At 48.1% G+C, this 12,378-nt stretch overlaps 1 protein-coding gene across 1 annotated transcript in view; it reads right to left on the bottom strand.

Annotated features, from left to right (window-relative positions):
• Positions 1-12,378, bottom strand: part of HYDIN (HYDIN axonemal central pair apparatus protein) — a 116,780-nt gene that overhangs the window by 86,949 nt on the left and 17,453 nt on the right. Inside the window, exons 6-7 of the mRNA XM_042886119.1 lie at positions 10,708-10,842; positions 5,234-5,433 (exon numbers count right to left, since the gene is read on the bottom strand). Of these exons, the coding sequence (XP_042742053.1) occupies positions 5,234-5,433; positions 10,708-10,842 (335 nt within the window). The remainder of the gene's footprint in view (positions 1-5,233; positions 5,434-10,707; positions 10,843-12,378) is intronic.

Here is a 12,378-nt window from a genome sequence, read left to right as displayed (position 1 = left end):
TCAGGTCTATCTTACCCAGCCACCTTCAAACCTCACCTCAAGAGAGGCAAATGTCAAAGCAAGGCCTGTTCCAAGGAGATTACAGCCTAGAATCAGACAAAGGAATAAGTCTTCCTAGAAGACCAGAAAACAATTATGCATTAATTTGCAGAATTCAGCCTTTTTACTTTGAAAGTAACCTGTTTTAACCTAAGGAAGGGCACATTATATCAACCACTCAATGAAAGCTGCTCTAAGAAAAGGAGCAACAAGGAAAAGTATGTGTGCAAACATAGATCACAGTGAAGGCACAGAGACAAGACAGCAGCAAAAGGATCATGCCATTCTAAGCCTGAAGGATTCCATCAAGCATCAGTAACAGGAGCCTATCAGTGGGGGTTTAACAGTTTGATGCATTCACAAGCCACAGTTTGTGACTCTGGGTTATAATCCAAGCTTGGTAACCATTTCCTTGGCCCACCAGACAAGCTCATAGAACCACAGAATCATCAAGGTTGGAAAAAACCTCTTGGATCACCAAGTCTGAAGCAGCCCACCCCCACCATGCCCACTGACCACATCCCTCAGTGCCACATCTCCATGGTTCTTGGCCACCTCCAGGGATGGTGACTTCCCCAGCTCCCTGAGCAGCCTATGCCAAAGCCCAAATTGCATACAACGAGCTGTAAATAATTATTAAAGCATGGTGGTACACTTTGGGCTTACCACATTTGTGGTGTGTCACCGGGCAAACAGCCATTGGCTGCCAGCTGTAGAACTCTACCTTCACGCTAAGGGAGAAGCCAGATGAAGTGTGGCAACTTGGCTTCATGGTTCTTGCACAGCCCCACTCAAAAGACAGAAGTTTTGTGTTCAGCACTGTGCTGGTCGTCAAATTATCACCTCCAAAATTTGCTCTGCAGAGCTTTAACCATGATTAGAGAAATGCAGAGCACACAAAAATAATGAGAACTGGAGACACGCACAAGCTGAACTTTGTTCATCTGAGTAGCGACAGCTGATAAAATTGCTGGAGTTTCTGCTCATTAATGAGATAGAGCAGCAATTAGTGGTCTGACCTGTCCCCATTATGCTTGGAGCATTGCTGCTGGCTCTAGCAGGAGCAGCAGTGAGCCCATAGCACCCGCACACTGACAGGAGACCTCAGCCTCCTCCCAGGACAGAGCTCACTCCACTGCAGCTGAGCAGGAGGCTCTCATTTATCTCCAGCAAGATCTTCCCAGTCACCCCAAAAGGTTCCTCAGGGACACAGTTTGTTCCTTCCACCAAAGCACACGGACCAGCTCCTCAAGCCCTGTTAATGGCAGCTGCCTGCTAGGGAAGGGATTCAGTTATCAGCACTGCTGAGAAGTCACACAATCATAGGATCATTAAGGCTGAAAAGGACCTCTCAGATCCCCAAATCCAACCCCAGACCCACCCTCACCATGCCCACATCCCTCAGTGCCACATCTCCATGGGTCTTGAACACCTCCAGGCTGTCTGGGACAGAGCTGGTGCTTGAATGTGACCTCCAGGGTAGCAAAGGAAAACTCTTCCCTCCCAGCTCAGATGATCTGCTAACGAAGGGGATTCCCCACCCCCCAGTACCACCTCCTGCTCTATCTCCCCACTCCCCTCCAGCGCTGGCTGCCTGGCTGGGATGGAACAACCCTGCACCTCCCACATCCTACCCCAAACCCTCCCACTACCCCTCACTACATCAGGACACAAAAGATGCAAAAGCCCCACAGCTAAACTTAGTTCCCCAAACTTCTGTCAAGGCAGCTAAGCCGTCCTCTGCATCCCTCAGATAAGAAATGGTAAGAGACATCCCTGATGCACTGTAACAGCCAAGTGAAAGCTATTGCCAAGAACGGAAGCTGGCAGCCTAAACCTTGGCCTTTTATCCATTAATTGTCATTTAATTGTGAGCTGTTCTTTAAAGATAATTCTGGTCCTGCTAGATCTGCCCTTCTAATGAATCACCACCCTCCCAAAAGACGGGAAATCTTTCAGAAGATAAGCTTTGTGGTTTCTTCTTTAATAGCCAGCTTTCTTCTGACAACCTTTTTAAAATGATGCCCGTTTGGATGTTTGCTTTGGTGTACGACATCAAAACTTCTGCAGGTCCTGCTCTGTAATACCCCAGTGGTGCCTTGCAAGCACAGCCACATCCTCAGCTCACACGTTATTCAGCCACACCAATTTGGAAGAGGTCTTCTCAACGGTAACCACTCAGATCTCATCTATTGCCACTGTGGAAAGAGTTTGATGCTAGAGAAAAGCTGTCAATTGCTTGCCTCAGGTTTCCATGTCCCCTTTTCTCCTACAGGCAGTGTGCAAGAAGCTCCAACTTCAAGTCCCATGGCACTCTCCCCTCCTACAACCAAACACGTTTCCTCTTCAGCCTTAATCTGCATTTTAAGAACAATTTGGTGTGGGGAAAAAAAATAGTCAGTTTTCAGCCTTCTGTTTGATTACATCAAAATCTGGCTCCTGCTCCAGAGACAACAGTCAAATGTACAGGTGGTTGAATTGCCTCATTTGTCCATTAAGACCCTTTGCAGGAAAACCACAGAGATCAGCTCATCTCAGCACATATTAACTTTAGTAATAGTACAGCAGCCAAAGTCAAGCTTGTAGCTGTTCCAGCAAGCTGAGCCTGTTGGATCTTGGAAGCATCCAAGGCTCAAGACGACGACAATTTCTCAGTGCTGAGAAGTCCTGTGCAGGATCAGCAGCTCACAGCTCCATCTTTCTGCTATTTCACTGCTTCTGTCCTCCACGTTCACGTCCTTTCATGGTCTTCATAGCCTACAATATACATCTATACATGCATGTACACATGCACGGCCTATGATCTGCTTCCAAACGCCGTTTTAAATGTAGTGGAACAACATTTATATCCCTGAATACCAGAGAAGAAACCCATTATTGCGCCTTAACCATGAGGAGAGGCTGAGAAACTTTCTATGCTGATAGTGCTATTATTTATTATCAAGCTTTGCAAGAAGAGGGAACCCAGGCCATGAGAATGCCAGACAGCACAGAGAAGTGCTTTGCTCACCGTTGCCCAGATGTGACCTTGTAGTCTGATAGATGCCATAGAAAGAGAGACCTCTGAGCAGGGAGCAGCTGAATGATGCTGAATTAGCTCCATGGATTCGCTTCCTTTATTCAGTAAAAATTAAACATGTTCAACTTGAGCTGCTTAAATTCTCTTCCAAATAAGAACGGACTGAAATCGCCCCGAATTTAAGCTGGTAAGGCTGGCCTCCTCTCCCAGAGCACCCATGCCATAACTCTTGATTACTGCATCTTACATTCACACTGAGCTCTCCAGGACAGGGAACATAAGTCATTCATTTCCAAAGCTCCTGGCACAATTCTAAACGCTCTGTGATGATAATTAATCATCACATTGTTATGGAAGTTATTCAGAAGAACCAGCGACACATTCAACTAAATCTTCACTAATAACGATGCAGCCTTCGTTCCACCCTCTCTAACAGGGAAATCAATCCCCCAGCATTAGCAGGAGAAAGGCTTCCGTGAAAGGCTGTGTACATATATTTGCTCAAAGACAATTGTCAGCTAGCAGTCTATTAGCCTGCAGAGCAGCTCTGACTCACATCTCGGTGTGTCAGCCCAGAGCCCCTGGCTTCCCTGCTCACCATGCCCAGCACATGGGCATGAGAAGCTACAGAAGCAAGGGAACCTTCAGTGTTGAAGACAGTGGAAGCTCTACAGTAAAGGGCCTTTCGTGCTACTTGCAAACCTGATCAAACTCTGAAGCTGGTCTTCTTCCAAGCAGGGTGTTCCTTTGATGATGTCCCTTCCAGCCCAAATTCTCATCGCAGTCTGGCAATTCTAAGTCATCTCAGTTCCATTTCACACACTCCCCTTATTTCCCATTCATCATCCCATTCATTCAGGCTGCCCAGAGAGGTTGTGGATGCCCCGTCCTCGGAGGTGTTCAAGGCCAGGTTGGATGGGGCCTTGGGCAGCCTGGTTTAGCATTAAACGTGGAGGTTGGTGGCCCTGCATGTGGCAGGGAGTTGGAGATTCATGATCCTTGAGGTCCCTTCCAACCCTGGCCATTCTGTGATCTGTGTATATATGCAATGGCACGAGGGGGAAGACAGGCATTAAAAGAACTCGGCCTTTTTTAGAGGCTCCCACTGAAGAATTCTTGGTGACATTTCACTGAACAAAAGCAAAAAAAAAAAAAAAAAAAGGCAGGAACACAGGAACTTCTGAGCAGCAAAGAAGGAATCAGAAGGAAAGCGAGTGCCACTCTTAATTAGAATAAAATGCTGCCTATATTCAAAGATTTAAATCATCTGCTTGAAATTTTGAGCCGGTTTTCAAAAGTTTGTAATGAAATGGAAGAGATGACAGATGCCCTCAACAGGCAAGAGAAATCATATCAGCTTTTGATCTTTGAATGCATACAATCCACTTACCCAGAGCTCTGCTTTTTTTGTGCAGTTGGAGATGAAGCTTTTCTAATGTTTCCCATTTCTTTGTGGCAAATTGCGACTGAAGGGTTTGATTGCCAAACTTCAACTTTTAATATCCATAGCAAGCAGAACTCAATATATGCTGTATCAGTTGATAGAATAGTTGCTAAGAGTATTGAAAAATGCTAAACACCTAGTCAATCTCTATTTAGATTCTGACAGCTTGACCTAGAAATCCCACAGGAAAACTGTAGTGACTTAGAAGTTCCTGCCTACACGTTTTCCACAGTGCAAAGGCTGCCTTCCTTCCATGCAGAGCACAACCCTTGAACTCATTCAGTTGTTTATTGGCTTCTCTGTCCATCCATTTCTGCCTTCCCCCCCCCCCCCAACCATTGCAAGGCTTCAGCAAAGGGGATTTTTGGTAGGAAGCATCCTTTTCCCTCTTGAAGGATGTCACGCTCTTTCCCCTTCTACCTCCTAGTCCATCCTTAGGAAGGCAGCAGAGGGGGAGAAGGAAATCCCAGACCTCTGGCTTTCTGGGAGCTCCTCTCGGGCTCCATCCCATGCATGAGCTAATTGGGGCACCTCCTGCCCCCACTGGCATCCATCACCATTGGTTTGGGGCCACAGGGCAGCTCTGAAGTCAGGATCTGCTCAACTCCACTTTAGAGTTCACTCCACCTAACATTGGGTGGTGGGGGTCAGACCAAACCCAAAGCTCCTCAGCCACACAGTGCTGTTCTCAGGGCTTCAGCACCTTGAAGGCACAGCCTGGCAGCCTTTACCTGTGGGTGCTGACGTGGTAACGAGCCTCACGGTTGCCAACGTTGCGAACCAGCAGAGTTTTCTGGGTGCTGTGCTTGACTGGGCAGACTGAGAAGTTGAGCTGGTCGGGGAAGTCCAGGATAGCTCGGGCTCCTATGGCTCGGATGGGCACCACAAACTTCTCCCTCTCTGTGATGCAGGTGAGCTGGTGGAAATAGTCCTGCGGGAAGGAAGGGGGATCATCAGGAGCGCATTCAGTGCCATTGCAGAAGGCAAGCCACTGTTTGCTGTGCGTTCATTCAATAATTCAGCAGTACCTTGTATTTAATGACTTTTAATTCCAGTAGAATGACTGGTAGAGGCTTGTTAGCTTGCCAAGAGGAAGCAGCTCCATGGCTTCACCTGCTTTCCCAGCGAGCTGACAGCCAGCTTCACACCACAGGAGGACAAAGTTACCTGATAGCTGGGTTCTGAACAACCACTGCAGTGATTTCACAGGAGGGATTGGAGCATGAACAAGAACCTGTTCTGAGCTCCAAAGCACAGCAGGTAACTCAGTTACACACGGCTTGGCAAGGGCTGCTCAGGTAATCTAAAGGACCTGGCCACATACACAGTTAACAGCCACACTGGGATGAAGGACATAACAAATAGGATGCACCACCTACGTCAGTGGCAGGTTGGTGAGTGGGGCGTTTGTTGCCCATCACCACCCTAACAGTGTCACCAATGGCAAAGCTGGGGACACCCCCTTAAAAGCCCACCTTGTCCATCTTCTCACCCCAAACACTGTCCCTGAGAACAACGACAGCACTTTTAGCACCAACAACTCCCCTCCACCCCAGGAACCCACGTGCAGCCTATTCCTGCCTCATAAAGCTCTCTTTGTGCCTGACCTCTGTCTCACTTCACATCTCCTCCTAGCCTCGGAGAATGCAAAGACAGCTCTGCTTCCTCCCTGCTGCATATTCTGGCATGGCTGATGCCTGAATTACATCTCTTGTGTATCTCCTCTGGAATAAATGCCTCGGTGCCCTGCTGGCATGCTTACCTGTGGCAGTGTGAACATCCATTTCTGTAACAGCCAGCACCTCAAGCCTTTAGCTCAGTCAGAAGCCTGAGTCCCCCTCTCAGCTGCCAGCCATTCAGCAGTGGGAAGGAGAATCCAACCACATCGCCATAGGGCCGAGCAGATGGATTTCCACATGCACGGCAGGGCAGCACCAAGGCACCAAGTGCCTTGCCCCACTGCAACCAGCCACATGTTACAGCCAGGTCAATAAAAGCTTTGCCTCATCTCTCTCTCTTGCCATTGCAGTCCTTTTTCCTTTGAACTCCCTTGAAATCGTTTCCTTGCTGCTCCAAGGACACCATAAACAAAAACTGCTGTAGGAACCGCGCTTCACATCAAGCTTCTTTAGCCAGAACCTGTTCAAACCCCTTTGTGCCCAGCTCCCTTGCCTGCCCTGAGCCTGACAGGGCACAGAAGCCTGGGACTGAGCTGGGATGTGGCCCCAGCAGCACCCGCTGTCCCAGCACACTCACCACCTGCTCCACTGCAGTTAGGGTTGCAGTAACAGATGCCATCGCATCCGAGACACAAGAAGGAATAAAGAAAGGTCTTGTTTTCTAAATGCGTCTCAAATTCGCGTTGGAAACCGCAGGAGGGTTTTGGTTTCTCATCTTTAGAAGGTAAAACACCAGGAAGAGAACTGCAGCAATGCCTAATATCGCATTTCAAGAGAGTTTCATCTTCGGCAAGTCTTTCTGAATTAGCAATTTGGTTCTCCATCTCGCAGCCTAAGTCCTCTAAAATAAAAGAGAAGGGCAGCTCCTGCAAACTCAAAGCACTTGTTATCTGGGTATTTCATGTTCTGGACCACTCAGATCATCAGAAGCCACATTAGAAAATGAAAAAAGCCATTTACTTCTTGTTGTTGTTGTTTTGGCCACCCTCCTGTGAGGTGGGCATTGTGAATCCGGCTGAAAGCCTCACGCCTCGTTAAGCCATGGCACGACATCTTTCCTTATCTCTGCCCTGCAGATGCCAGGTAGACAGAGGACAGGGGGAGTTCAGATCAGCTGCAGGATAAGGAGGAAAGAAACTTCAGCAACTGGAACTACTGGAGGGAAATAACAGGAACTCATTTTCAAGTCGTCGCTGCGATGGAGGGAGCGGATCAGCAGCTAAGGAATTAACATCTGCGCTGGCTGAAATCCCAACAGCAAGCACGGGGCACCGTGCACAAGCACTGGGGCTGCTCACAGCACAGCACGGGGTCTGCTGCAAAGGCAGGGGAATGACGGCTGCAATCCTCTGTTGTGTTGCCAGGACAGCAGCTCAGCTACGCACTCAGTTACGGTTCCAGGGGTATCACCAAACCCAATCTGTGCAACTGCAAATCCCCAGCAGGCCGTTTAAAAGCAGTTTTTAAAAGCAGTTTTCCTAAGCAAACATGCCTGGGAGAGAGAGGGGCTGCATCACTTGTGTGCTTTAAAGGCTGTTTAGAGCTAGCTTTAGGCTATAGACTTTCACAAAAATGGCTTCATCCTTCATATGACTCCTCTGTTTCAGGGAAAATAGAAGCCACCACACAATGCTGCCTTTTCCCTTACTCACCTTGAACAAGCAATAAGTTACAAGCTCCAGCCTTCAAAATACGACTGCTGGCATTTGCACTAGTGCCCACTGAAATTAGAGCAGCTGCTCACATCGGAGTTGTCATTCCAGGCTCTCTGCAAACTCACGCTCACATTAAAGTTGATGCCAGCATGACAGTAATTAACTGCCCAATAAACCAGCAAACTCAGGTGTCAGCTGAGCTGCGTAACTGGTAAACACTGAAAAACTGCTCAATTCCTTGCTGCAGGCAACTGGAGAGCCAAGAGGTCCTGCAGGGTGGGGTCATATGGGAGGCCTAAAAGGGAAGCTCCCTGCTGGAGCCATGGTACCATAAAGGGCCATTAAATGAGAGGCTGGAAGGTGATGACAACACCACAGGAGGATGGATTCCCTTTCCCTTTCCTCAACACAGGATGCTTCCCTTTGTCTTTTTGCCCCAGGTTCACTGCCTCAATCTTCTCTCCCCGCTCCTCACCCCTACAAGTCTGCTCAGAAGTGCTCTTGGAATAGCAGAACACCCCTAGAAGGGCTGGCCTGAATTTTCAGGGAGTTAATTCCAGTAACACAATAACTCAACATCCTGTCATATTTCATATTATCAATGAGCATTAACGCAGTCTCCGCTGAGCATCAGAAATGAATTTTGCAAACCTCAGACTGAACTCCCATTGCCTGCAAACATTGTATTGCTACAGCAAAAAGAACAAGGAAAAAAAAAATAAAAAACCAAAACAGATTGAGCTGTGCTATGTTTCTGGGCACTTCTAACCTCCTCCTTTTCAGATAATCTATAAGAAAGCTGAAGGACACGATGCATATCCCTGCCCACTGCTTGTTTGCTCTGCAGCCCATAATGGCAGGACACGTTGCGGAGCCAGAATGCAGAGACACAGAAATCAGAGGCAGCGAGAATAACTAATTGGAAATGTTGCCCAACAGAAGAATTATCCATTTGTATTTATAACATGGGTGCCAATCCACGAGACGTGTCGGCTGTGCGCTGGCTGTGACAGCCCAGCCATGTGGCACACGACCAGATGGCTGCGAGGCAGCAAGAAGCTGCTCATTTTCCAGAAAGGGCTCAGGAGGCACGTGGCATTTTGGCCACAAACCACTTGTGTGTGCTCTCCTCTTATTTAGGGCTCGGCACAGCCCAGCTCCGTGCTTCACTCCCTTGAATCAGCAGCGAGAGCCAAAACAAGAAAACCCTACACCAGTCCCACAGTCGGACGCGTTGGTGCCCACGTCTCAATTCTCCACATCATCCATGGGGTCATGGAGCGTTCAAGAGGCAGCAGAGGTGCTCAGTTGCAGTGCCTGGGGTTGGCAGGGCCCCCAAGGGTCACCAGGTGCCACTTTTCTCCAGTAGGGCCACATCCAGGGGGAAGATCTCCTGACCACACTACTGATGCACTCCCAAAGCGTCAGTTCTTCGTGCTCTCTGAGTTCTCCCTCTGCTTCTGGTGATGTCCCCATATTGCCCCGCTGTCTCTCTAAGCTTGAAGAGCAGTGCTCTGCCTTCCATGGGCACCAGTTTTCTTCCTCCACCTCCCGAAAACGGACGCTCAATAATTAGTACAGATAAATCACATTTTAAAGTCAATGGCGTACTTCGCAAAGCCTCAATCATAGATTAAGTTCTTGGGTAGTTTGGAAAACTGCCCCAGGCCAACTTAATTTTTACCCTAAATATTAATGATGTTAAATGATTTCTCAGACACTCCAAAGGAACAGATTATTCCCCAGGCATGGGGAGCTAGGGACCACAGGGCATTTCCTCTTTAGTTTTCTCTATCTGCTGTTTGAGAAAGGGACAAAGCGTTACATTAAATCAGAATCAAACGAATAAAAGAAGGCAGCAACGCCCAAAGAGACATTGCACTTCTGTCCTGGTGCAGAAATGCACATGGTGGCATGGAATGGGAGCCCCGTGCACAAGGACACAGCCACACCAAGATCACAAGTTTGGAACATCTCTGCATGGAAGAACAGGGCAGATGGAGTCTGCCCATTTATTCCTACGTTTGCTTCGTCCTTTGCATCACTCCAACCTCCTGCTGGGTGAGGAATGCCTACAGCCTGTGCCAGGCTGGCTCAGCCACATGCAGAGCTTCCTCCCACCCAGGCTCACAGCTGGACTGTGGCCAAGCACCCCTGGGGATGGCACAGCTGCAAATCTGGGTTACAGAAGGGATGAATGAGCATCATCCTCACTCCACTCCTGGGTGAGGCAGGGAAGCGGCTGCCAGATGAGAGAGAGAAGCTCTTTTTGGATCTATTTATTTCTGTAGTATTTTCCATATTAATTAAAGCCTTCTCTTAAAAGAAAAAGATGACTTATCAACATTCTCCCCTGCCATTTTCTCTGCTTTCCTACTCTTGCGTACATCTTCCCCGGGAGGCCTCCCCACCCCTGAACCCAACAGACATTACATTAAACATCCAGGTTGGATATTATGAACAATTTCTTCTCCAAAAGAGTGGTGAGGGACTGGCACAGCTGTCCAGATAGGTGTGAGGTCACCATCACTAGAGGTATTCAAGAATCACAGAGGTGTGACACTGATACGGTCAGTGGGCACGGTGGGGTGGGCTGGGGTCGGACTCTGGGATCTTAGATGTCTTTTCCAACCTTAATGATTCTGTGATTCCACATGCCTCTGTGACAGATGATTTTAGGGAACGTGTGAAGAATCAAGTCCGAAACAAGAGCTTTCAGCCTACGAGGGCACAGTCTTCACCCTGGTTGAAGAGTTACCCAACCCCACTGAAATCAGCGCTGCTCCCCAAAAGCCAACACCTCAGGCTTCAGGGACTGGAATTTGATGCCAACCAAAGACACCAACCTCCCACGACCTCCCAAGGTCTCACCTTGTTCTCCTCAGGGGTGAAAAGGATGCGGAAAGTGGAAGACATGCCAGGTGCTACCTTACGGCACACGTCACCAGGGCTGATCAGCTTGAAGTAAGGCGAGCTCTCCAAGACGACCTTCACCAGCCGAGGAACCTGCAGGAAAGACATGAAGGTATTGGATTTTTTCTCTATTTCTACCTAGGTTGCAAAGATATGATCCTGTGCAGCTTACCTCCTTCCTCAACTGCCTTTGCAAAGCAATTTTAGCCCCGGAGGTACACGCAGATGATACACTAGGAGTACAAGCAAGTGCAAAGTGCAGAACGTAGAAAGACAGAGACAGTAGAAAAGGGATGTGGCTGAGACCTGTTAAAAAAGGGTTGTGAAGAAGCAAGGGAGCAGGGGGGAAAACTGGTCCAAAAGATGAGAGCAGCCAACTTGCCAAAATGACAGAGAGCTGCACTACCCTTGCCTAGAAACCCCCTAGGCTGTGCGTACCAATCATGGGCATCAAAGGCATTTTCTGCCTTAAGATATGTAACCAGCACTGACTCGGTGCGTGGGTTGGTCATTAAAAGCCAGTCTCAGCCCCAGACAAGCAAGCAGGTGTATCCAGGTGCACAGACACCGATCCCAGAGCTGCAAGTCTCATCTCAAAGCCTCCAACAGGCCATTTCAGCCAACAGGCAGCTTCACCAATCAACAAACCTACCCAGAGCACACAGATGCTTTGGTTGCTGAGTCCCCTTGAAGATGAGCACCTTCAGCAAAAGCCACCTGTGACACCTCAGAGGGGAGAAAGGAGCAGCCTGAAGGCAGAAAAGCAACTTCACAAGAGACATGAGCAGCACGTATATCAAAGCCCTCCTGTGTCTGAATCATCACAGAGCCTCTATCTGCAATATACTTCATGGGATTTTATGGAGCAGACAACCTCAAGCTACTGTGCAATATAAGTCAGTATGATTCACAGGGATCTGGGAAACTGGGAGAAAGCTTTATGAGAACACACACAACCAAAAGCCAACTAAATTAGAATATAACAACCCCTCCTGGGATTATTATCTCCATACACTAAAATACGCCAAGGATTTTCCTCAGAACGGATCTTACTTTTACATCAGCACTGCCCAATAGCTGAGGTCTCACAAGCTTCAGAAACTAATTCATTTTGGAAAAAAAAATTAACTATTCACACACTGTCTCCCCCTCGTTGGACGTACAAATCCCAGGGTGCAGCTGTACAAGTTTATTATTTTTTACTGGGAACAGCAGAGATGTTGATGCAGATGTTCTTTTCCACTTGAGAAAGCATGAATAGAGCAAATGAACTGCTTGCCTGTTGGCTGGCACCTGGCAAAGACAAACATTATGGAGAGCCACGCGGATAACGGAGCAGCTGAAACCAGAAGACTTGATGGCAATGAAGGCATAGCAGAAGAGAAACTGAGGCAACTCTTAAACAGAGAAGGAAATTTTTATGGTAAAGGGTCCACGCAGACTGCACAAATGTTATTCCTTGGGTGCTCCTGCTGCTCTTTCCAATATTCCCAAGCTAAACACTAGACAAGGAAAACAACAGAGCTCCCTAGGAATAACTGACACAGTGCAAGGCATCCATCTTGCCAAAGGGTCTTCCATTTCCAACCTGTTGCCTCAGGATGTACTTGGCTCCTTCTTGCTGCTCCT

The sequence above is a fragment of the Lagopus leucura genome, unplaced genomic scaffold, assembly GCF_019238085.1.
Source record: "Lagopus leucura isolate 7727_CA_CO unplaced genomic scaffold, USGS_WTPT01 Super-Scaffold_100054, whole genome shotgun sequence".
Classification (NCBI taxonomy): domain Eukaryota; kingdom Metazoa; phylum Chordata; class Aves; order Galliformes; family Phasianidae; genus Lagopus; species Lagopus leucura.
Note: the sequence above shows the minus strand (reverse complement) of the source record. Positions and strands in the feature narration are given on the sequence as shown.